At 40.5% G+C, this 25,581-nt stretch overlaps 2 protein-coding genes across 2 annotated transcripts in view; one reads left to right on the forward strand and one right to left on the reverse strand.

Moving 5' to 3' along the window:
- The window catches only part of tbc1d8 (TBC1 domain family member 8), a 41,327-nt gene extending 36,981 nt beyond the window's left edge, over nt 1–4,346 (forward strand). The window contains exons 16-20 of the mRNA XM_079563385.1: nt 819–1,089; nt 2,380–2,445; nt 2,541–2,630; nt 2,709–2,818; nt 3,966–4,346. Of these exons, the coding sequence (XP_079419511.1) occupies nt 819–1,089; nt 2,380–2,445; nt 2,541–2,630; nt 2,709–2,818; nt 3,966–4,325 (897 nt within the window). The 3' untranslated portion in view covers nt 4,326–4,346. The remainder of the gene's footprint in view (nt 1–818; nt 1,090–2,379; nt 2,446–2,540; nt 2,631–2,708; nt 2,819–3,965) is intronic.
- A 3,686-nt stretch (nt 4,347–8,032) lies between these two features.
- Nucleotides 8,033–25,581, reverse strand: part of neb (nebulin) — a 116,777-nt gene continuing 99,228 nt past the window's right edge. The window contains exons 132-142 of the mRNA XM_079563514.1: nt 24,044–24,136; nt 23,622–23,714; nt 22,006–22,098; nt 19,783–19,875; nt 16,259–16,351; nt 14,770–14,877; nt 12,832–13,018; nt 12,637–12,729; nt 10,920–11,060; nt 10,730–10,833; nt 8,033–9,079 (exon numbers count right to left, since the gene is read on the reverse strand). Coding sequence (XP_079419640.1) covers nt 8,906–9,079; nt 10,730–10,833; nt 10,920–11,060; nt 12,637–12,729; nt 12,832–13,018; nt 14,770–14,877; nt 16,259–16,351; nt 19,783–19,875; nt 22,006–22,098; nt 23,622–23,714; nt 24,044–24,136 — 1,272 coding nt within the window. The 3' untranslated portion in view covers nt 8,033–8,905. The remainder of the gene's footprint in view (nt 9,080–10,729; nt 10,834–10,919; nt 11,061–12,636; nt 12,730–12,831; nt 13,019–14,769; nt 14,878–16,258; nt 16,352–19,782; nt 19,876–22,005; nt 22,099–23,621; nt 23,715–24,043; nt 24,137–25,581) is intronic.

Consider the following 25,581-nt stretch of genomic DNA (forward strand, 5'->3'; position numbering starts at 1 on the left):
GAGATTGAGCAGCCATTTTAGTTTCACAGGCCACGCGGGATCATTGCTCTGAACGGGGCTGAATGGCTAATCATCAATCTCTCGTGTGTTATATCTATGCTTCTAAAACACAAACATTGTTACAGAATTCATCCTTTGTACGGAAACACCGAGTTTCTCGTTTTGAGTGGCATTTGACAGCGCCACCTTCTGTTCATAGAGTGTGTGTTTTTAGACTTTTAACCTCTTAACTCCCGCCTGAACCCAGAGCATTTTCTCCAGTTCAGCTTTACCCAAATCCTGTAGGCCAGTGTAACGCCTCATTTGAAAGCTAAGATCTACACAACTCATCTACATTTTTTTCCATCTTTTTTGTGTGTTTTTCTTCTTCTTTTTTTTGTCTTTTTTTGTTGTTTTTTTGTCACATTTTTGTGTCATTTTTTGTCACATTTTTTTCATCACTTTTTTGTCACATCTTCATCATTGTTTTCGTCTCAGTTCTGTTGCTATTTTCACACCTTTTTTCCAGAAGCTTTTGGATTGGGGTAAAGCCAAACTGGAGAAAATGTGCTTGGTTCAGGTGGGAGTTAAGGGGTTAAAAAGAGCAAAATACGTGGCCAAATTCACTTTTTACTTTGGAGCCTTTATAGAAATGTATTGGAGTAGTTAGTATTATATATATGTTTTAAATGTAGTGGAGTAAAAGTACAAAGTTCTCAACATAATACTACAGATTCTGCTGTTTTAGTCTTGGTTTAGGTTTGTTCCTGTGATTACACCTGTCTTGTTACTATGGTTGACCTCTGACCTTTTCTCGTGTCGCCCTCCTCCCCCTTCAGACGGAGCACCTGATCAGCCTGTACTGGGGCGACAGCAGCTCGGTCGCCGCGGCGGAGGCGTCGTCGTGGAGACAGACGGACTCGGGGCGGTCCTTCACGGAGAGGCAGTACCGGCTGGACCGGGCGCAGTTCAAGAGCCTCTACTGCCTCCTGCTGCCCTGGTCGGTGTCCTGCGAGCAGCACACCGACACGCTGGGCAATCGCACCTTCACCCTCCTCAGCCACGACCACGACTGCCTGGTGTCGTTCAAAGAGTTCGCCATGTGGCTCGGTACGTGCGGTTCGGGTTATTGAGTCTTGCAGAAAGTGCTCCTACATCAGGGGTGGGCAAGTTTGTTTGGTGGAGGGACGATTTTCTTTATTGTAAAAGGACCAAGGGCCGAACCTGACAATTTTAGCCAAAAGTAAAGCACCATTTTCTACAATTGCCAGTGCTGTGCATAATTTATGACCTAATGTGGTGTTTCCTGTTTGGAAAGTTTTAAGTAATTGACAGAGTTTCTCACATTGTTACAGTACTTAACCCCCTGCCTTAAACAAGCACATCTTCTCCAGTTCAGCTTTACCTAAATCTGAAAGCTTCTCAACTGGAGCTTACAGCCTATAGGTGTAACGCTTCATTTAACCTCTTAACTCCCACCTGAACGGATCCCATTTTCTCCAGTTTGGCTTTACCCTAATCAAAAAGTTTCTTGGGAAAAAAGCCTACCCCTGTACTACATAATAGTAAAACTGTGGCTCACAACTGTCCCTTTGGGCACCTTCTGGGCCTGCATTTTGGTTATTGGTTTTCACATGTAATGGGCTATAAGCAAGTGTCACGTGACGTCCGAGTGGATCCACCACAACTAACTATGAGTTAACAGTCAGTCCCTCCAGGATTTCGCGACATCAAGCAAACTCCGCGAAATCAGTGCGGAGTGGCAACTTTTCCAAAATCCCGCAACTTTCCCGCAACTATTCCAATAATCCGCAATTTCCTCCGCAACTTTTCCTCAACTCCGCAACTTATGCGCAACTAAAGTGAGTTTCTGATCATTGAAATATATTTTACTTGTTACATTTTTGCGTATATGCCTCCGCCTCAGACTGAAGGACTTTCGCATCTGCTCCGCCTCCTCTCACTCGCCTGGGCCTGAAGCTCCGCCTCCTCTCACTCGCCTGGGCCTGAAGCTCCGCCTCCTCTCACTCGCCTGGGCCTGAAGCTCAAAAAAAACAATGGGGAGATTGGTCAAAAATAGGGTGGAAACATGGGAATACATAGGGGGATAAATTGGACAAAAATCTGGCTTAAATAGGGAAAATATTAGTTGAGAAAAGAAAAACGGAGTAAACAGGAAAAACAATTAATATCTTAACTCCCGCCTGAACCGAGAGGATCTTTTTCCTCAGTCATCATTTTTTTGTTGGGTATTCAACTTTTTTGTCATTTTTTTATCACATTTTTGTCAAATTTTTATCACATTTTTGTCATTTTTTTGTCCATTTTTTGTGACCTTTTTCAGGTGGGAGTTAAGGGGTTAAAGGTGTCCAACATTCATTTAATTACTCTCCTTTGCAGACACCTTGTATTGTGGAGAGTTGAATGAGAAAATCCGACTGCTGTATCGTCTGCACATCCCTCCAGGTACGAAACACCATTATTCCACCAATTCTTCTGCACCTCCTACTATTATTGCTTTACTGTATTTGTCACAACTTCTCATTTATCTCCCTGTCCAGCCCTGACTGAGAGCGAGGAAGACCCTTCTCTTCTGAAAAGCCCGCTGCTGTCGTCCAACCGGCCGCTGTACGTGGCCAGGCCTGAGGCGGGTGAGGACTTTATGCACTTGTGTATAAATACTCTGACCGTCCCAGTTGTGTTCAGTGAGTGACTGCGGCCCGTTTCAGAGGAGACCGGAGAGGGGAAGTCCTACCAGGAGCAGCTGAAGCAGATGCTGAAGGATCTGGTCAAGGAGAAGGAGAAAGACGTGGAAAAACCTCTGCCGCTCATGAATCAGGTGTGCGCTACACTTCGGAGGTCACACAGCTTGTAAACACTTTAATCACTTTCGATTCTAGAGATATCGCACTTTTAGTGGCGTAATATCAGCTTTTTTTGTATAATACCCAAATATCGGCCTGTCAACCTCTAGCCCAAACCACATATAGAAGTTTTTGTCCAATTAAATCAAGGATAAAGCTACAACAGTGGAAATGTTTGCATTCATTCCCTGCGTCAGGATAACAAATGAAAACCAGCTGCTGTACAAACTGCAGCATATTTAGATCGATGCTTTCTGAAATGTTGATTAATATGCCTCATCCTAATTAATTTTTAACTTTAACTTTGAATTGCTTTTTAAAACATACTTTGATACATTTAAACAAATAAAAACAAACAAACAAACAAACAAAAAGTCCCCCCCTCCCACCCCTGCTATACCGGACCACAACGATAAACTCTAATTTGTACATTACAGTACATTACAGTGCTTTGCAGCTTAAATAAGTTTGTCAGCAGATATACTTTCAAAATATTGCATAAATGGCAACCATTGCTCATAAAATTTACCAGTATGACCTTTAAGGGTGTATCTGATCTTTTCCAAATGTTTATGGCCCATAACCTCTCTCATCCAATGGCCATATGTTGGAGGGCATGGATCTTTCCATTTGCACAAAATAAGTCTTCGAGCTAACAGTGAACAAAAGGCAATCATACTTATCTGACGCTTCTCAAAAGGAGCGTCTACAGATATTGCTCCAAACAAAGCAGTCAGAGGGCAGGGACTGATTTCCCACAATGCTGGAGAAAGCTTCGAAGATAGAAAGCCAATAACCACAAAGTATTGGGCAAGTCCAAAATGTATGAAAAAGCGTAGCAGGCGTTTGTCCGCAACGGTTGCATGAAGGATCCCGGTCAGACTTGATTTTGGACCAGTGCAGTCGGTGCACCACTTTAAACTGCACAACTGCATGTCTAAGTCAAACTGAAGAGGAATGAATGTTCTGTATGACTTTTTGCCACACGGAGTCTGATATAGTGTCATTCAAATCAGTTTCCCATTTCCTTTTAAGATCCTCCAGGTTGGTCTCAGAGAGTAGATCCTCTAATTAATTAAAATAAATAAATAATGCATCGTCCTCTCTCTTCTGTGGTTGCAGCGCGAGTTCATCCAGTTTTGTAAGACTCTCTACAGCCTGTTCCACGGCAACCAGGAGGAGAACGAGCTGTTTCAGGCCATCGCCACGGTAACCAGCCTGGTGCTGCAGATCGGGGAGGCGGGTCACCAGGGGTCAAAGGAAGAGGTCAGGCAGGAGGTCAGGCAGGAGGTGACCCCGGACTCGCCGGAGAGCGACTGGACCATAAGCTTCGCTCAGATCTTCGCCTCGCTTCTCACCGAGCAGCCGCTGGTGAACTTCTTTGAGAAGCCGGCGGAGCTGGCGGCTCGACTGGCAGCGGCCAAAGTGAAGCAGTACCACCAGCGGGCCGCACTGCTGTCGCTGCAGCACAAGGCCAGATGACCCCCCCCCACCGCCAAGAAAATGACTAAATACTGAACGAAACGACTGCGCTGGAACTGGGACACCACTCTCATAATCGTCTGGTTAAAGCTGAATTATCCAATTTTCAAAAACGTTTGAGCTCCGGCTAAAACACACATTTAATTAACTTTTTCTCAGAGTGACACTTTCAGAAGTGAAATGATGGAAGGGTTGCCAGGTAGTATGTGGCAATCACGTGGAATTGGGCCTTTTTATTAAGCTTTTCCACAAGTGAAAAAAGTATAAGTTTGGGCTGTACTGTTTCCATGTTTTCCCTTTATAAAAATCACTATTTTGAACGACAAAACCTCAAAACCACGGCAATCACAGCTGCAAATGCACACAATGCAAATACACGGATTACACCAGCTTTAACGCCATTTAAAAAAGAAATGAATGAATAAATTGGTTTGAAAAGCGAGCACTATCAAGCATTATAACGAAGGGTGAGCCGAGATACAAATCCCACGAGACGAGGAACGAGATTAACAAACTAATAATTGATATGGGAATTGATAAGATTTTACCAATATCAAGCAGTGTCATTGACATCAAAGAAACAAAGAACAGGAATGGGAAGAATTGTCTTAGTATTATAAATGGACTATATGTGAATGTGTGTTTATATTTGAACAATACATTTGTCTGTATTTGATAGATCTGATTAAACTCTTTATTGTAATATTTCAGGAGAAGGAGCCTGAGGAGACATGGATTAGGATTGAGACACAAACCAAGTACTAAACAGGAACTAAACCCTGGTTTAACCCAAGTCAGAGCCCAGACTAAGTGATGGTCTATGAAGCTTAGTTCCCAATTTAGCAGGACTAAAAACGGGAAACTATATTTAAACTAAGGGTTGCTCCAGTGGGTCCCAATCTGGGGAGCGAGTCTCCTTTCAGGGAGCGCGAGAGATGACGGGGAATGTTGGGAGAGGAGTGGGGGTTATTTAGAGCTTTTCTTAGATACGGGTCCCCCAGTAGGACAAATGATTCTTATATCCATATACAGCAGGGGTAGGCAAGTTCTCTTAATGGAGGGCCAATTGTTTTCATTGTAAAAAGACCGAGGGCCGAAGCCGCCTATTTTAGGCCAAAGCAAAGCACTACACTGGAAAAATGACCATCTTAAATGAGATAAATGACTTAAAATTGCTTGAATAAAGGTTCTTTATGTTGAATTTGAGTCTGTTTGGACTCCTCTAAGATAAAGATAAAGATACAAATGCTAATGCCAATGGAACAAGCATAAAACCCACTTTGAAATCAGACAAATGAACTTTTACTTTTAAAAAGATTTGTTTTTCACTTGAAATTATACAATATAATCTGAGTTTAGAGAATAATGACTTGTTCCATTGGTGATAAGATGTTTTATCTGATCTAAGACCAGACCAAATCTACTCAAACGTTAGATTGAATCTCTGAATTCAAGTAGGTTTCTGTCATTTCTTCCTTAAAGTTAGAGTTAGAGTTGTGCATAATATGAGCTAATTGGGTGTATTGACAGTATTTCTCCCATTTAACCCTAAAAATGTTAAAGTACTTTATGATTTGTGTCATAATGTTTCTCAAAATCCTCTTGAGGGCCAGAGGTTCTGTGCTGGAGGGCCGGATTTGGCCCCCGGGCCTGACATTGCCTACCCTGATATACAGTATAAAGTAGATTGATGTTTTTTGAGTGTATAAGCAGACGATGGTGAAAGTGGTTTTCCAGTTTCGTTCTTCAAAGATGCCAATCAAAGCCAAATCAAAGACTGACATGAAACGATGCTGTGTGTAAATACTTTTTGAGCCAAATCGCAGCACGAAACCAAGATCAGTTCAGAACAAGTGCTACTGTGTGTCCAACGATGTATCTGAATAGGAACAACTCTACGCTTTATTTCTTATTGATTTGGGAAAGGATCCTGTAAGACAAAAGCATTTCTAGTCCGGAAAAAGCCAATGACGTGTATTTATTCAGTGTAAATAAAATGAGCCCAGTTAAGTTATGGAAAGTGAAGAATTTAAAGAGTGATTTATGTAGGAAAACCAAAGTGTCTCGATAGTTTGTATTTACTACGATCTTAATAAGAAATAAAGCGGGAGTTCATGCCATTGTTTGTCCTAATCCTGCCTCATTTTGAAATCTGTGATCTAAAACAGTGTTCTTTTAGTGATTTTTTAAAAATATATAATTTCTGTGCTTTTATATGTTTTCACTCACAAACTAAACCAACAGGCAATAAAATATATAATATAGATATAAAGTTGAGTATTTTTTTTGTCACATTTTTGTCACCTTTTCATCGCTTTGGTTGTTCACGTTTTTGTCGCCCTTTTGTTGCATTTCTGTCCTCGTTTTTGTCTAATTTTTGTTGCTTTTTCATTACGAGCATGTTTTGTGTTGATGGCGAATGTATTGTCCACAATGTTACACAGTGTGCCTTTTAGAGGTTAAACACAAACACTAAGGAATAAAACACATTATTACAACACTGGTTCTTTTGACATTGCACAAGCCGACAGCAAAGCTAAAGGCAACCAAACATAAGAGGGTGGGACTTGTATTTTTGGATTAGGCATTGTATGTTAAGCATAAGGCATAGACAAAACAATTAAATAAAAAAAAGCGTTTTATTTTAGCATTTTCGGTTAATTTAATTTTTTAACCTCTTTTTTAACTTTTAACCTCTTAACTCCCGTCTGAACCGAGAGCATTTTCTCCAGTTCAGCTTTACCCAAATCCTGTAGGCCAGTGTAACACCTCATTTGAAAGCTAAGATCTACAAAACTCATCTAAATGGATATTTTATATTTTCCATACATTTTTGTAACTTTTTTGTCATTTTTTTGTCACATGTTCATCATTTTTTCATCTTTTTTTTTGTCAATTTTTTTTCTTTTTTTTGTCTCATTTTTTGTTTAATTTTTTTTCTTTCTTTAGGTCATTTTTTGTGAAGTTTTTGTAACATTTTTGCCACTTTTTCATCATTTTGTCGTCAATTTTTTGTATATTTTTCGTCATTTTTTGGTCACTTTCTGTCATTTTTTTTCCTTTTGTCAATTTTTTTGTCACATTTTTGTCTTTTTTTTGTAATTTTTCCCTCATTTTTTTGTGACATATTTGCCACTTTTTCATCATTTTCTTTGTAAATTTTTCGTAATTTTTTTTTATCACTTTCTGTCATTTTTTTTGTCCTTTTGTCAATTTTTTTGTCACATTTTTGTCATTTTTTTCGTCAATTTTTGTGACATTTTTGCCACTTTTTCTTATTTTTTTTGTCAATTTTTTGTCAATTTTTTGTCTAAGTTTTCTCACTTTTTTTTCACATCTTCATCATTGTTTTCGTCTCAGTTCTGTTTTCTCACATTTTTTCCAGAAGCTTTTGGACTGGGGTAAAGCCAAACTAGAGAAAATGTGCTCTGTTCAGGTGGGAATTAAGGGGTTAAATAACATGTGGATTGAAGGTTAGAGCTGGGAAACAAGAAGCCTTTCTCCTGTGTCTGAACATGGAGGCTCATTTTTGTTAATATGGATCTACCAATGGACATGAGGTTTACATAAGAGAAGAGACATGAGTAGACTTTGTTGTCACTGTAGGGAAACACTGTGTCTTCTGCATATAACCTATAAGAAACTCAAACCAGAGACCTTCTTTCTGTGAGTGTAAAATAACCAGAAAGAGACGGGGCAAGTGCAGAACGAAGTGTGCTTTATTACCTACTGATCCGAGGCCCTGAGCCACGATCCACACTTTTCAAAAACACACCCGGGTTACAATGCCAGCCTTCGACAGGAGGGAAGACTGCGGCTTTAGCTTCCACTTCAGTTCATCCACAGAAAACTCAGAAAACCTTCTCGTTTCACACGTTCTCAAGTTTAACGCGTCTTCGTCACGTCTTAAGGCACGAGGCGGCGCCGCTCGGGCCTCCGGCGATTTCTTACATAAATTAAATATATCATTCATAGTTGTAATAATGTACAGTGAAAGTGAATCTAGTCGGGTTCCGAGCTGGTGGGGGAGAAAAGCTCATTCATAGTAGACATTGTAGTATTTATAATAGTATTTATACGCGTATTGATCGTTTTCAGTGACGTCACTCGAGGGAGCCACATCTTAACAGCATCACAGCTCAGTAATAATATAAGAAATTCATTATAAAACTAGTTATTTTTCTCTTTTTTAGATACTATAATAAGTTAATATTGATTAGTAGTGTCCCATTTAAAAACAGAACTGTCCCACGGCTCCTTTCTGTTTGTAGCTAAATAAAGTCTATGGACGGTCTTTGCTAGCGCCCTCTAAAATGGCGGAAAAGTTCACAGTTTCCTAATGTTGATTCGTCAGGAAAAGGGTTTTTAATGGGACCAATTATTAAAATAGTTTCTGAAAACACGGATCCACTCCGATGACGTCGCCTGAAACCGATCAATCGCTCTCACATCCGCAGGTGCTGCACAAACGAAACGAAACACATTTAAAACGGTGCTAAAGCTAAACTAACAGCTACACATTGCACTTGGTGAGGACGTTGAGCGGCTGCTCGTGGGGGGGGGGGTCACGGGGGTCTGGTTTAAACGGCCTCCACGTAGTTGGCGGGGAGCATGCCCGTCTTGCCGGTGCGCTGCACGGTGCCGTACATCCAGCCCTCGTCGATGGCCTGGACGTTCACGATCACGTCTCCGTCTTTGAAGGAAACCTCGTCGTTGTCGGCGGCCGAGTAGTCGTACATGGCGCGCACGGTTTTCTGGGGAAGAGAGAGAGAGTGGAGGGAGACGGTTTGTAAAGCAGATTTTTATCATGGATTAAGACCAGACCATAGATATAATATAGTAAAGATGAGCGGGTCCCATTCAGCCCCATTCATTGAAAAAGGTTCCCGAGTCCCGTGTGAAAATTAATGGCCGTCCAGTCTCCTCCTACGCAGCCTGTTCCTTAACCTCTTAACTCCCACCTGAACGGATCCCATTTTCTCCAGTTTGGCTTTACCCTAATCAAAAAGATTCTTGGGGAAAAAGCACCAAAATAGCCACAAAAAATGAGACGAAAACAAGGATGTAAACGCAACAAAAATGTGACAGAAATTCAACAAAGAAAATACAAAAATTCAACAAAAAGTGACAAATAAAATCAACAAAAATGTCACAAAAATTCAACAAAAATGTGTCAAAAATTAAACAAAAATGTGTCAAAAATTAAACAAAAATGTCACAAAAATTAAACAAAAAAAAATACAAAAATTCAACAAAAAGTGACAAAAAGCTCAACCAAAAAGTGACAAAAATTCAACAAAAATGTCACAAAAATTCAACAAAAATGTGTCAAAAATATGACAAAAATTCAACAAAAATGTGACAAAAATTCCAAAAAAAAAAAAAAATTCAACAAAAAAATACAAAAAGCTCAACCAAAAAGTGACAAAAGTTCAACAAAAATGTGTCAAAAATATGACAAAAATTCAACAAAAATGTGACAAAAAAGGAAAAAAAAGAAAGAAAAAAAAACATACAAAAGGTGACACAACACAGCAACAACGTGAGGAAAAAGGTCAGTTTTGTGGGTCTTAGCTTTCAAATGAGGTGTTACACAGCCAAAAGAGGACAGAATGCATTTGGTTTAGGCGGGTGGTAAGAGGTTAAAAGGGCAAAAAGGCAGAAGCCCTGCACTCGAGGAGCGGGCGGTGCCTCCACAGAGCTCCAGAGCTTGATTGAAAACTTGCGTCGTGAAAAATATTTCACCTCCCCCAGCGTTGTCACATGGGTCATAGTGATTTTTAGAAAAAGAAAAACTTTAAGCTGTTCTTGGGATGTCTTAAGTCCCATTAGAATCAATGCTCCCAAGTGTCTCTTGGAGTCGGCCCATGCCACAAGGGGGTGGTGTTACAGCAATGTCGGGTCTCCATCATAGGACCATACAGAAGCCCGATCCCCGCCCATTGGACAAGATGGTGCAGGTGAAGAGGGGAAAAAAATGCATTTACAGATCAAGTTGAAACTTTTGTTGTTGATTATTGATATAAAAATGAGATGTTTTCTGTAATTTTATGTTTTCAATTAAACTTAAAGGGACTATACAGAGTTTAAAAATGTAAAAATTATGTATATTCCTCCCCCTACTTGCTCCAGCAATGTCCTAATGTGAAGAAAGAGCCCAGACCCATTGGAGACCTGACCCCAAAATCCTGCACTGTCACTCAAAAAGTTGTTACTTTGGGTCCGAATTGCCGTCATGCACGAGCTTAATATAGAAGCAGCAGTTACATGTATGACCTGAGGTGGCAGTAGTGAGTATCAAATGGCCAACTTGCATCTAGCCCCTTTAAAATGGCCAAAATTGTCTATATTTTCAGCTAACCTAATAGCAGATCAAGCCAGGCTTATTTTGCATTGTGACTTACTCCGGTGGTGGAGGGGTGTGAGGGCACGGAGGACACGGTGGTCTGCTGCGTGGCCACAGACGAGGACCTCTGCTGCAGCTCCACGGTGCGGGCGTGTTGGTATCCTGCACAGAAAGTCACTCGGTCACACTCACCGAAAACCAAAAGCACTCGGAGAACAAAAAAGTCTGTTCAATGTTTGGGCTCGTACCGACGGAGGAGGTCATGAACCCGTTGCTGTACAGCGACATGTGGTGGTCCGCGTCCTGGGACACCTCAGATTTCTCGTCGGCTCCACCGCTCAGGGCGCTGGTGGAGCGGGAGTGCTCTTTGCTGCGCTTCTGGGCTTGCACTGGGACCACAACAGAGGGGAGAAGATGACTTATTAATTTGTTTATTTGATTAAATGGTAAGCAGTGTTTTCTTGGGGACCCCTGAGCAGGAGGTCCAGGGGGTGCCGGTAATTCAGATTAAAAAAATAGATTTGTGTGTGGATTGGAGCGTATGTAGAGTAGAACACATCTCTTTCTATATGTCTTTTTACTAAGAAAAAACACTTTGGGAACCTTTTGTTTTAGCACTCACTTATTAACAGCTAACTAAGTGTTGATCAGTGAACTAATTGATGGTTAATTAGCTCTTAGTAGCGATGGGCAAGTCAAGCCTTGTAACACTTTGAGGGTTTCCTGGCAAAAAAGTGTAAGGTTCGAAGTCCCAGAGCTGTTTCATTGTGTTTGAACACTGACCTCTTATGGACAAACTGTATCATCGCGACTTCTCATAAACACGTCTGAAGCACCAACACAATCATGTGGAAGAGAAGCTTCAAACAGGCGTGTGGCGGGTTATTATAATTACAGCTTGATATTGATGTTTGAATGAGCAAATCATGACTCATTTTCTTTGTAACGTGGGCCTGAGCTTCTCTGAGCTCCAGTGAGCTAATTTATCCACTGTTTGCTGTAGATGGCGCTCCTTACGTTTCCCTCAACTGGTCAGCCATCCATGTCTGCTTTTGTATCTCTTCAAAAGCAGGACTTTGTAAAGAATAGGACACTTCACCATGAACCAAGTGGGAAATGGGTGAAATGCAGCACATTTATTCATCACAATGATTTTAATCTCTATATGGACCAGAAAACATCCGTGGTTATGCGCTTCTTCGGTCAAGCCAGCAGTGAAACGCTCTGAGCCGATGAAGCACTTTGAGACACTGATGCTCTAAGAATGAAGCAGTTTCCGAGACCGACACGTGACCAGCTGTTACTGAAAGAGGCTCCGACACAGCGTTTCCAACCAATCTTCAGAAACAGTGATACAAGCCCAGGAGCACCGAGTTTTTTGGCCATCACTAGCTCTTAGTTGTTTTTTCATAAAGCACTTATTGGTCCTTACTTTGCATTACTTTAATCAACATCTTACTAATTACTAACACTTTCCCACATCACTTCAGAATGGGGAACATATTCTCAGATACTAACTTAATGAATAGATAATGTGACATAAATTAGACCGAATATGATTTGTGTTCTTGCTTAATGAATGAACAACAGTTTTTTATTGTATTAACCTGTTACTTGCCCTGATCAGTGGGTTAGGGTTAGGATAGGAACAGCAAATGTGATGTAAGTTGTGCTTCACTCACACAGATCTTACACATAGTTTTAGAAATTAGAAGGTCTTGGCTTTCAAACGAAACATCACACTGACATATAGGCTTTAAGCTCTACGGTCTATACGCTTTGGGAGTTGGATATAAATAATTGCTAACCCTATCCCTAAGCTATCAGGTAGCCAAATAATAAAAAAAAGTCCTGGTGGAATTTTCATCGATGGCCGTAAAGTCCTGGACCAAGCAAACTGTCCCTTAGTCAAAGATCTTATCATCTTATCATCGTTTGTATCTGTAAAGTCCACTCTTTACTCACCTGACATCATGTGCAGACTCCTGGACTGGATGTTGTCCTCAGCCGGGTCGTAGTCAAACACAGAGCCGGGGTTGGTGCGCCACACACGCAGATCTGAAACATGAAGTTATTTACATTTTCTCTTGCAATACCACTACCACCAGGACTATGCCCGGAGGACGAGACCAAGATGTTTTTGTAGATATTTGTTCCTACCGGTGATGGTCTCCTGGTCGTGCTCGATGGCGCGCCTCCTCTCCATCTCCACCACGCGGCGCTGAATTCCCCTGTAGTTCACGTCGCTCACCTCCTGGGTGGTCTTCTTCACGCGCTCCATCACGGGGTCGGTGGCGGTGGAGGTGAAACTGCCTTTGGTCTTCTCGAAGTCCTCGTGGTACCTCACCTGAAGGCAGCAGACACAGGGGAATAAGTAATAACGTAATGGAATGATCACAGCAGAGGATAATGGGGGCTATGAAACTGAGAAAAGACCTTTGGTCTGGTTGAGAAACAAGAATGGAAAACTGCAATAATGGAAACCTCCGAGGGCGGCGAGGATTTCCAAGAGTGATGAGATTCACGGCTCTTTTCTGGGAGCCGAGTTGATGAATTTTGAACCCCATGAGATCCATACTCCCGCCATAACTTTGGAACAGAAAGTGATAGAGACTTGCGGTCTTCTGTAGACTAAAAAATTCAAGCTTTCAAAGGACCCCTCCCTGGTCCTTTTATGCCTCCGGGGAACTGAGTCAATCCTAACCTATTGTTCATTTTTTGAGTGGTAGGGGAAACCGGAGTACCCAAACCTACGCACATGAAGGGGTGTCCAGCTCAGGGATTGAACCAATGGCCGCTGGTTGCACTGCTTTATGACCACAAGACTAGTTTCCCATGAGAAAGCATGTACTTTACAGATGATTTAAGCAACTGTAAAGCCTGGTTTCTAATAAATAAATAAAAAAATCTTTCTACATTTAGATATTGCTCCTGTGATAATGCTGGATTAGTTAAAATTAAAGAAACCTGGCTGGTTTTCATAAGAAACATGTATACATATATATACGTATATATGTAAACTTGTATACTAATGAGGGCCTGATTTTGATTGACAGGCCGTTAGCATTAGAGCTAATGGCACGGTTATGATCAAACTACGTGTCCTGAGTCTACAGTGAAGATCCGCTGCAGCAGTTAGCGCTCATGCCTCACAGCTAGAAGGTCCTGGGTTCGATTCCCACCTGGACGGGGCCTTTCTGTGTGGAGTTTGCATGTTCTGCCCGTGTCTGCGTAGGTTTCCTCCTTCCTCCGGTTTCCCCTACCACTAAAAACATGTACAATAGATTCCCCTCTGGGGTCAGGACTACCCTGAAAAAGAGATTCTTAATCTCAGTGGGACTATCCTGGTTAAACAAAGGTCAATAAAAAAATAAAAAAATCCCGCCCTTTTAAAGAGGGGGTATTATGCTTTTTTCAATCACATAGCACCAGTCTATATCACACTACAATGATGACCAAACCTTCTGTTGGTCTGTAAATGCAGTAAATTAGAATAACTGCCTTGTATAAAATTGCTCTCTCAAAATGGCTGTAGTGAATGTCTTGAAATAGGCCTCTGTCTCTTTAAGAACCTGTGACCCTTTCCGACACGCCCCCTCCACACGCTGTCTGTGGCATCAGTGGGGAGGGGGTTCTGCTGAGGAGCAGTGGTTGGTTACTCGGCTGGTGACGAAAGCTCGGAGGCGTCTCCAGGAGGTGGGGGCGTTCCTAGGAGGACTCAGGCAAACCTATCCCTAAAATGGCCGCCATCAGAGTTTTTACAGATTACTCAAAAATACGTGAATGTGCCAAGGCAACACTTCAGGCATGTTTTTAATGAGGGAATGACATAATAACAAGATGTAAAGCTTTAAAAAGTCGATTTTGCATAATACCCCCCCTTTAAGGAACATGCTCAGAGCTGGGTGAGAAATCTGCCATGATTTCCCTTTCGAACGTGGTTATTGTGATAAATGGTGATGAGTGAGGAGTCTATTATTATTATTATGTCTATGGATCGAAGACACAGGACACACTGGAGACTACAGTATGTCTCCAACCCGGCCTCGAGTAAAGCGAAAGAAAAGGGATGATTGTATTGTGTGAGTGACGTCTTACTCCAGAGATGATGCGCTGAGTCTCTCTGACGCGTCTCATCTCAGGAGTGTCCAAAACGAAGGCGGCTTTTCCCTGGATCTGCTTACGGAAACTGTCCGAGTACAGCACCTGCAGGAGAGGGTTTATTTAACACACATGGTGATAATGTTACAGCAGCGACTAGTTTCTACAGCACAGAGAAGAGGTGAAAAGACACACAGATGGAGATAAAAAACACTGGGAGGAGGAACGTTACAGGGATCTTGGATTAAGAGGAGAAAGGATTACAAAGAGGTGAAACAGATTATTAGCACCAGATTGGCAACACTTTTCGAATTATCAGAAAAAAGATTATAAATGTATTTTTACCCAAAAAAATGTTTTATACAGTAATTAAAACTTAAAGTTAAATTTACTCTAGGGCTGAACGATATTGAAGTAACTTGCGATATGCGATACGGCTGAGGAATATCGCAATATTTTTCTAAACTATTTCAACACAACATGTTCCATTCTAATTAAACACAAAATTGGAATTATAAAAAACAAAAAAAAAAGACTTAAAAAATTCAAGACTCAAATTGAGCAAAGTCAGTCAATGTTAAACTAAAACTGAACTTCCACACATTCATAATTTCAATGCATTGTTTGTTTTTTGCTGAGTTTGCAAAAAAAAAAGAAGAAAATATCGCAATACGATGCAGCCCAAATTTACTCATTTTATTCCCAAAAATCTTTCAAGAAAAGAAAGCAATCATCAATCTAATCTCAATTTGTAAATCTGAACATTAGGGCTGCTCGATTATTGAAAAAATAATAATCACGATTACTTTTGTCATAATTGAAATCACGATTATTCAAACGATTATTTTTTGTCTTTATTTATATATTTATTAATAAAAAAAAACTATGCTGAATATTTTCTGTTTTCTGAACAGTCATGAAAGTACAAATAATTTCAAGTTTGCCTCGATTAAGGAGAGGTCTCTGTTTCACACCTGCCCCCTGCTGGCCAGCCCTCACACCTGCACAAGAAAACTGAGCAGCGCGGCCTGATGACATCATCACACAGCGCCGTTTGTTTTTCTGTCAGGCAAAAGCATGAGCCATGGCACGTGAAATGCGAAGGGAAAATAATCCCAGTGCCGTGAAATAATGCAAGTCTGCTTTCAATAAAATTCAATTAAAAAAAAATCTGAAAAAAAATAATATATTTTTTCCCCGATTATGCTAATTTTGTAATCGTTTAGTGTAATAATCGAATTTCGATTAATTGCACAGCCCTATCGTACATGTTCTTTCTAAAAAAAATGTTCAAATCTACGTACGAAGCACAACAAAAAAATCCAGACACGCGATGAAGGCAGCGTGATGAAGAGGAGGTAAGAGGATGAAGGTTAGGAGAGGCGCACACAGGGGCCGCTGCCAGATTAATACGATTAAACCGTAGCAAAGGGAGAACTCTGTTAGGCTGAGGTTAACGGGACGGGAGGGACACAGCTTTTGGTACCGAGCTAATGTTTTCCTGGTTCTTTTTGACCCGAGCCATCTCAGGAGTGTACACCACGGGAGTCCCTTTGATTGAACTGTCCTTATACAAAACCTATGGAACAGAAGCACAGCGCCACCAACGGGGCGGTCAGACACATCGCAACAGGACGATAGACATAACACACTGCACCGTGCAAAACAGGAACAGGGATTTAAGATGAAATTATGTGATTTTATATGAAGAATCCTTTTACAATCAGAATCCCCAAAACCGCCGTCTTAACCGAGCACATTTTCTTCAGGTTGACTTTACCTGAATCTAAAAGCTTCGTGGAAAAAGTGTCAAAATGGCGGCAAAAACAAAGTGTAAATGAGGATGAAAACGCAGCAAAAGAGCGACAAAAAAAGGATGAAAAAGCAACAAAAAGGCAAGAAAAAGGGTCAAAAACGCAACAAAACAGGTGACAAAAAGTGATGAAAAAGCAACAAAGGAGGCAACTTAAAAGTGATGAAAAAGCAACAGAAAACAACCAAAAAAGTGACGAAAACGCAGCAAAATAGGCGACACAAATGTGAGGAAAAAGCAACAAAAGAGGAGTCAAAAAAGTGATGAAAAAGCAACAAAAAACTGGGCAAAAAAGAGATGAAAATGCAGCAAAATATGCAACCAAAAAGTGATGAAAAAGCAACAGAAAACAAGCAAAAAAAGCAACAAAGGAGGCAACAAAAAAGTGATGAAAAAAATTTTTGATAAAAAATCAACAAAAAAGCAGCAAAAAAGTGTCAAAAACGCAACAAAACGGGACAAAAATGTGATGAAAAATGAAAAAAAAGCAACAAAAATGTGTCAAAAAAAGCAACAAAAGAGGCGACAAAAAAGCGATGAAAAATCAACAAAAACTAGCAAAAAAAGCAACAAAGGAGGCAACAAAAAAGTGATGAAAAAGCAACAGAAAACGGCAAAAAAGTGACGAAAACGCAGCAAAATAGGCAACACAAATGTGATGAAAAAGCAACAAAAGAGGAGCCAAAAGTGATGAAAAAGCAACAAAAAAACTGGGGAAAAAAGAGATGAAAATTTGAAAAAATATGCGACAAAAAAGTGATGAAAAAGCAACAAAAACAAGCAAAAAAAGCAACAAAGGAGGCAACAAAAAAGTGATGAAAAAGCAACAGAAAACGAGCAAAAAAGTGACGGAAACGCAACAAAAAGCAGCAAAAAAGTGTCAAAACCACAACATAAAAGTGAAGGCAACAACACGAGGAAAAATCTCACATGAGTTTTGTCGGTCTTAGCTTTCAAATGAGGCCTACTCCAGTCTTTTAGATTTAAGGTAAAGCTGAACTAGCTCGGTTAAGGCGGTGAGTGAAGAGGTTAATATTTACATAACTATTTCAAATGTTCCTTCATTTGCATTGTACGTTCACACACAGCAGCAGCAGCAGCAGATCCTTTAGCGTCAGGATGAACCATTGCAAAGTTAAAGAAAGATGGTTTTCACATAAGGGGGGAAAACGTCTCAGCAGGAGAGGCCGAACAGTCATTCGCTGCAAAGTGGAAATTAACTTTATGGGAGAGAAGAAGCAGAGCTGTGGGTTAACAAAATACAGTTCAGCAGGGAGTGACGCGGTTTCAGAGGCAGATGGGAGGAAATTAATTGGGGGGGGAAAAAAAAGAAGGTTTAGAGAGGAGCGGGAAACACAGGAGGTGATCGATGATGAAGGTGCAGGAGATGGCTGCGGTCGGGAGGAAATAATGGACGAGGAAGATCATGAAGAGTCAAGACCACAGGGATTTGGAAGTAACTTATACACCAGTCAAGATCTGATTTCTTGTATGTCTTTTACCACCGTAAGTCTGTTTTGCCCTTTTTCACTTTGCCGTTTTATAGAGCTAAGCTGACGCCGAAAATGTGCATATTATAAATTCACATGAAGCATAAGGATGAGAAGAAGGTATTGTGAGAGCCAGAAATGAGCGGTCTCGAACTTTCACAGCTCGAAAATGGGAGAAAATGTGCAGCTTCAAAAACAAATCGTGTCCTTTCAAGTGATGGTAACAACATCCAGCGAATGTTAAGATTTTTAAAGGATTTTTTGGCTCAAAACTTGATTGGTGCAGCAGTAGCAATGAAACACAAATAAGCTGCCCTGCATAGCGTCGATATGTAGATACCAAATGGCTACTTTTGAAGTATCGATACTGGGCAAAAAGTAGCCGATCAATACGTTTGTTAAGTGATGATGTCCCTATGATGTCCCTATTCACTATGATGGGAATTTGCGAAGCCCCCGACAACAGAGCTCCAGGATCATTCGGGTGCTCAAACTCCTCCACGACGTTAAGGTAGCGGTTCCAGGAGGGGTTTCCATACGCAATGAAGGCTAAATTTAAATATAAAAATATCTTCATTTTGCCTGGGGAAATGGTGACATATATTATTCTAATTTGGCGTGAATCAGTTGTTGGCCTTTTATCTGTTGTTACTTGAGCAGGCGATTCAGATAAAGTTGTGTTTTTTTGCTGTTTGTCTATGGACCTCTCAATAGTTTGGACCCGGAAGTAGCTTATTATTACTGTGTGTGTGTGATGTCACTGTTGACAAACGTATACAAATCTGCATATGTAAAAAGAAGGCGCGGCAGCAATTATAAACACAAAAGGACGATTTAGTTTCACTGTTCTGTGCCAGAACGCTCCACAGCAGCAGAGTATTGATCTGAGCCCTTCATACCATCGTTTAGGCTCTGCTCTGTTTGTCATGAGGATGTCGATGTTATTGGCCTACTGTAACTTGTAGTTGTTGGACTGAATAAGCTACTACTACTACTACTACTACTACTACATTGACATTGTTTAATTGCTGTGTTGCAGGTTCTCGAATATGATGATGTCACAGCACCCAGAGGGGGGCAGTTCACAAAATCTTTCACAAGACACTTTCGTATATAAAAAGAAAATGTATGAATTACAAAAATGATCATTAATATCAGTCACTGGGTCCATGATCTCTCTGTAAAAGACCAAAAATGTCCTCAAAAACGAAATAATATTCCCTCTATATAACAATAGAGGCCTTCAGAATGCTGTGATGTCAACCCAGCAATTAACCAGTTAAAGTACTGTAATTTTAATTTGTACATAAATAATATATAAAATAACCAAGGTATCGCCCATCACTAGTGCCTGACTACATTTCTTGAAATTGAGTAAAACACTTTTTGCAATGTTATATTATAAACACAGCAACTTGTAAAAAATGCTTTGTTCCTCATTATGGCACGTTTTTATGTAGTGCTTTGGTGGTCAACCCGACAGCTAGAAACGAGTCGAAGCTGCAGCTAAATCAATCAAATTAGCCTGTCCATTCACAGTTTGAAAAGTTAGCCCCTTGTTTAGGATCAACCCACTGTGGTCTTGACTTAAACCCAAGGGAATAAAGATGAAGATGGCGTGAGGAGGAGGAGGAACATTAAAGATGGAGGTTTTCACTGTTAGGCTTTAGCGGCAGCACACTCCAGGTTTGGGATGGACCCGTGTACCGAGCTGATGTGCTTCTGAGTCTCTTTGACCCTCTTCACTTCGGGCAGGTCCGGGATCGCGATGCCCCGCCCCACGCTCTCCTTGTATTTGATCTGCACTCCGGAAGAAAAGCTCGGATTAAGAGACACCCAGCGGTCGATGACAGAGGCACTGTTGTCCATTAAGTCAGACATGTGCGATCACAACCAGGGGAATATCATGAGGAGCGAAGGCAGGACCAGAGGGGAATCAGACATTTAGAAATACCACTTGTGCAGATTAGCAACATAAATATAAGAGAAAATGCAAATTTCTTTCATTTATATTTTCACGTGGAAATCCAAATACATTTCAAGAAAATGGCCTGATTGAGGTTTGTGAATCCATGTTCGGACTAAAACATTTAATTTCTGGATGTGTTCGATGGAAATATAAAATACTATTAGGATATTTACAGGGTTTAACTCTTTGTTTGTCGAATTACAACAACACTAAATCATCAATAATTTTATACTCTAATTTAGTTATTCAGTAGTCACTATAGGGGGGGACAATTATATTGCAATACGTCTTGCAATCGTATTGGAAACCATGTATCCATGTAAAAAAATATTATTATTTTTTTAGTTAAAGTTGGTATTATTAACAACAGTTTGGTGCTGGTTGGTTTAAATAAAAGAGCCAGACTTTTTTGCTCCACGTCTGACTAATTTATTTGTGGTTCATACCTTTTGGGCCTAAACACTGTAATACAGGATACTGTAAATGGTAAATTAGTTACTACAACAATACAAATGCTGGTATTTTCCAGCTTGTGCTTGCTAAAAGCACCTCTTGATAAACGACCTCATTAATGCGTTAGAATATATTGTATAACAATAAGTATCGTATCGGGCCCACGAAATGTGTAATCCCAAAATTCTATTCAAATAATCTGTTCTAATTTTGATCCTATTTTTATTTATTCTTTTTTCCTTATTGTTATAATTCCGCCTCCTAAATTTTTGCTTTAGATATTGTGCATAAGATACCTTGTTTTTCTACGTCTGTTTTTGCACACTCTGAGTGATCTTATTGAATGCCGATTGTAACAAGTGAAATTGTGAGATCAATAAAGGATTATCTAATCTTTTTTTATCCCAGCCAACAGTCCTTAAAGGTGCACTATGCAACTTTTTATGAAAAGAAAAGTTCATATTAGTGTGTATTTGACCTTTCAGTGACCCTGTATGGGTGGCTAGCTTATTTATTTATTTATGGTTTATTTGGTAGGGACAGTGCAAGTTAATGAACAAGCCACACCGGATTGTAGCCTTAGGCTAATTTTCATCCGTCGTCCCCCATGCGCACTCTCAAACACACTCTCATACATCCTGGCCTATTTTACATGTTTTTAGTGGTAGGGGAAACCGGAGTAGCCGGAGGAAACCTACGCAGACACGGGGAGAACATGCAAACTCCACACAGAAAGGCCCCGTCCTTGGTGGGAATCGAACCCGGACCTTCTAGCTGTGAAGCACAAGCGCTAACCGCTGTGCTACCGTGCTTGGCGCCTTCACTTACTATCCCGGTGTCTCCTATGATGCTTCAGGATCAAGTTTATTTCAGTTTTTTTTATGGGTTTCTGGCAGGTTTGCGGAATGAAATGCATATGTAACCATGGATACGGTTCAATCAGCAGTGAAAACCTAAAAAGTTATTGATCCTGGAGCGTCCTACAGGCAATTGAGATGGTGAGTAAAGGAGCTAGGCTAACCACCCAAGCCTCTGTTGGGTCACTGAAAGGTCAAGTATGTATTAATATCATCTTTTTTTTTTTCACATACAAAGTTGCATCGTGCGCCTTTAAGATTTTTCATCTAGTTTTAAGTGGGGTGATTTCTCTTATCTTAATCTTAAGTATAAAAACCTAGCCTTGGTCATTTTAAAGGGGTAAGAATGTCGTCTTGCACTTTATGGACAACAATGTGTGAAGATAAGACAGCACAGCAACAGGATTAACCACACAAAATCCTGGAAATTTGAAAAGCATAATGTAGTTTAGTCGTTAGATATTGGGGTCCATTTATGGCACATTATATTGGGAGAATGGAGAAAGCGTAGGGTCACTCTGAAGTCTTCTCATGTGTTAATTCTTCTGATTAAGAAAAATATCTAATGTGCCAGAAAATGACAATTAGATATTTTTCAGAATCGTTTTTCAGTATTTTTCAGGGAGACTATGGGATCACCCAGAAGTGTACCGTGCTAATGTTTTGCTGGTTGCGTTTGACCCGCTCCATCTCGGGGGTTTCTGGGACTGACGTGCCCTGTCCCACGCCTTCTCTGTACTGATGCTTAAGGCAAGTGGACACAAAAGGATTACAAATATGACCAGAAAAGGTTAAGAAAAAAAAGGTTGTTGGAAGTAGTGGGAGGGATTCAAAAATGGGGACCACAAAGGATTGGTTAGGGTTTAATAAAAGTTGTTTTTTTTTTTAGGTGGAATTGGTAAAAGTTGCAAATACTTTACACTTTGACTATTAATAGGCCTGTCACAATAATTCAGGGTTTATACACGCAGAAGCAAGTCAAATTTAATGCTAAAGCCATTTTTAGTGACATTACATTTGAATGTCACAAACTCAGAAAGAAGTCAGAATAGGTCATGGAATCAGAATAAGAATATGTTTATTTCCATTGTTAGTGAACAGGTTCACAACAAGGAATTTAAACTTGTATGTTACTTATAGAGCGGGTATTATAGATACAGACGGCATCTCTGGAATCGCCCATATATGGTAATTTTTGAAAACAGTTAAGGGGGAAAACAATATTGAAAAAATGTAAATTTTCTCTAATTATTCAAAAACTACTGTAACAAACTTTGAATTATGAATATAATTTTCTACTAAATAAAGATACAAAGACATGGAGAGGAGCGAAGTGGTTCAACAGCCCATAAATACATAAATAACGGAGAATGCTAACATGATGCTACATGTTAGCATCGGGCTAATGCTAACGGTTAGCTAGTGCTAGCTACAACTGCCGTTTTTTCACTTCTACTGAACAATCTGCTGTGAGAAAATGTCCATATGGGCCCGATTTACACTGGACTTTATTTGTATGTGATAAATAAGTTTATATTTCGCCAGAAAATGGCTAAAAAGAGTGAAAAATGTTGTTTCTCTAAAGATTCTATTTTCCCCCTTGGTGAGGCCACGCCCCCTTCTATGACGAGATGCCGTCTGTATCTATGCTTTTTGCACGTGTTTGGGTGATCATCTAAAACACATCTTTACCACTATCTTACACTTCGTTGGTTAGAAAAGGCAATATTGATCTAAAACATCTAAAACACTTCCTGATTTTCACGCAATAAGCCCCTCCCACTTCACATTGCAAAGGAAGGATTAATATTTGCAAGGTGAGGAAAACATTCACATACAGGTCGTCATGAAGAGTTTTTTGGGAGGTGCCGCGCTGCTAAGAACAGCTACCGTTGAAGAGCCAAAGATTACTCAATGATGCGCTAGTGGCTCGAAACACAGTTTCAGGTGTAGCGAAACTACAAGTATTAGTATATTTAGAAAAATCTGATATTTCCCTGCCTCGCTTCAATCAAATTTCAGCTTTTATTATCGTGACAGGCCTAAATATTACTTTTCATTTGCGAGCAGTTTAGTTAAGATGAACTTCTGACTTTCTTTGTCTTGTATATTTGTTTTGTCAAATTATGTCTTCATGAGGGAATGGGGTTTTAGGAAAAATGGAAACCAACACATGAAAAAATAAATCAGATGGATTGAGGGCTGGTCGGGGTGAAGAAGATTAGTTTGATCGGGCAATGGGGGGGGTCACTCCTGTTCAGATCTACCGAGCTGATATTCTTCTGAGTCTCTTTGACCCTCTTCACTTCAGGCAGATCTGGGATGGACGTGCCTTGACCCAGAGACTCCTTATAGTGAATCTGTGCCGTGTGTCAAGTCAAGACAGAAACAAGACAAAACAAGACGACAATGAAGACGATAGACAAAGAAATCGAGACACATTTTGTTAGATGGAGTAAGTCTATACTGGATACTGAGGTAATGGCTACATATTACAGCACACAGTTTGTTCTGGTTTTCCTTCAGGGCATTAGGAAATGGTCAAAATCATTAAGAATTAACCTGGTAATGTCTGATAAAATAATGATAATGCCAGGGTGGGCAGTTGGAGGAATTAGACGACAGGTTTGAGGAATTAAAGGTTAGGGTTTGTCTGTCGGGAAATGGGTTTCACTCAGGGATTTTCTACCAAGCTGATATTCTTCTGAGTCTCTTTGACCCTCTTCACTTCAGGCAGATCTGGGATGGACGTGCCTTGACCCAGTGACTCCTTATAGTGAATCTGTGCCGTGTGTCGCACCAAGACAGAAACAAGACAGAAACAAGACAGAAACAAGACAGAAACAAGACAACAATGAAGACGATGGACAAAGAAATCGACACGTTTTGTTAGATGGAGTAAATCTATACGTGTGTTTCCAATGACATCACGCATAGATCCGGCGGCCATTTTGAATAGCAAAGTAGTTTTGTGCAGTACAACAACATGCAACAATATCCCTACTCAGGATGAAAGTGAAAGACAACTGAGCGACAGTGGCATTTTTATGAACAAGTAATCATTGCTCAAGAAGAAAACTGTTAAAACTCGGACCCAGAGACGCACAACGTTTAGGTGATGTAAGCAGCCGATGTAGCACAGATGTTGCAGCTCTGAACACATAAAAGAGGAGACAGAAAACCTTTCTCTGTGATTTTTACAGTTTGTCATGTCGACAGAGTCTGAGTCAGTGTTTCAGTTGCTCAAGACGTTAGCATGCTACCGGTTGGCAACAGTCAATCAACTGTCAATGACTTCAACACGATAAACACATGTGTGACATCTATGAACCTTGAGGAAATGCTACAGTAACAGCTCTGACCTCTGTTACATGTTGTATCCGAGGCTAGATGTTTGTGGTTCAGGGCTTTCTCTTGTAGAGGTCAGAGCTGAGCTGTTGAAGCTAAACGCTAACCAGTAGCATGCTACATCTTAAGCACTGACTCATTGGTTTCTTCTTGAGCAAAGACTACGAGTTCATAAAAATGCCACTGTCAATCAGTTGGCGTTCATTTATATCCTGAGTAGAGATATTGTTACATGTTGTAGTACTGGAAAATTCTAATTCGGTATTCAAAAGGGCCGCCATAACAACAAAGGTCACATGACTGAAAAGCAAGTATACTGGACACTGAAGTAGTGGCTACATTACAGCACACAGTATGTTCTGGTTTTCCTTAAGGATATTAGGAAATGGTCAAAATCATTAAGAATTAAAATGGTAATGTTTGCGCTGATGGTAACAGGATAATATCATTTGAATATGGAGGGAAGTTGTGGAAAAGGGAAAGGATTTTAGACCAATGTAGCTTTGCTAGAGTAAAAACAGTGGTGGAAGAAGTACTCAGATTGGTAAAGGTAAAAGTACAGATACAGGAGCAAAATGTTACTACTTAACTATCATCTGTTACTATCATCGATTCTTGTGATGATTCTGATCAGACCTCCTTTATAGCAGCGTTAGGGCTCTGGTTAGGTCGACAAGAGCCAGGTTTTGACCCACGACGGGCTTTTTTTTGGGCCAGCGTGAGTCCAGCCGCAGCACTTTGGGCCGAACTCTGCTCCGAGACCGGCTGAAACAGGTCTCTCTCTCGGAGCAGCTCCACTCGCACCCTGAGTGAGGTGTGAAGGAGGCCGACCTCGAGCTGAACTTGTCTTTCCACTTTTTTTAAAGCGACAAAAGGACT

This window comes from Gobius niger, assembly GCF_951799975.1.
Source record: "Gobius niger genome assembly, chromosome: 9".
Classification (NCBI taxonomy): Eukaryota; Metazoa; Chordata; class Actinopteri; order Gobiiformes; family Gobiidae; genus Gobius; species Gobius niger.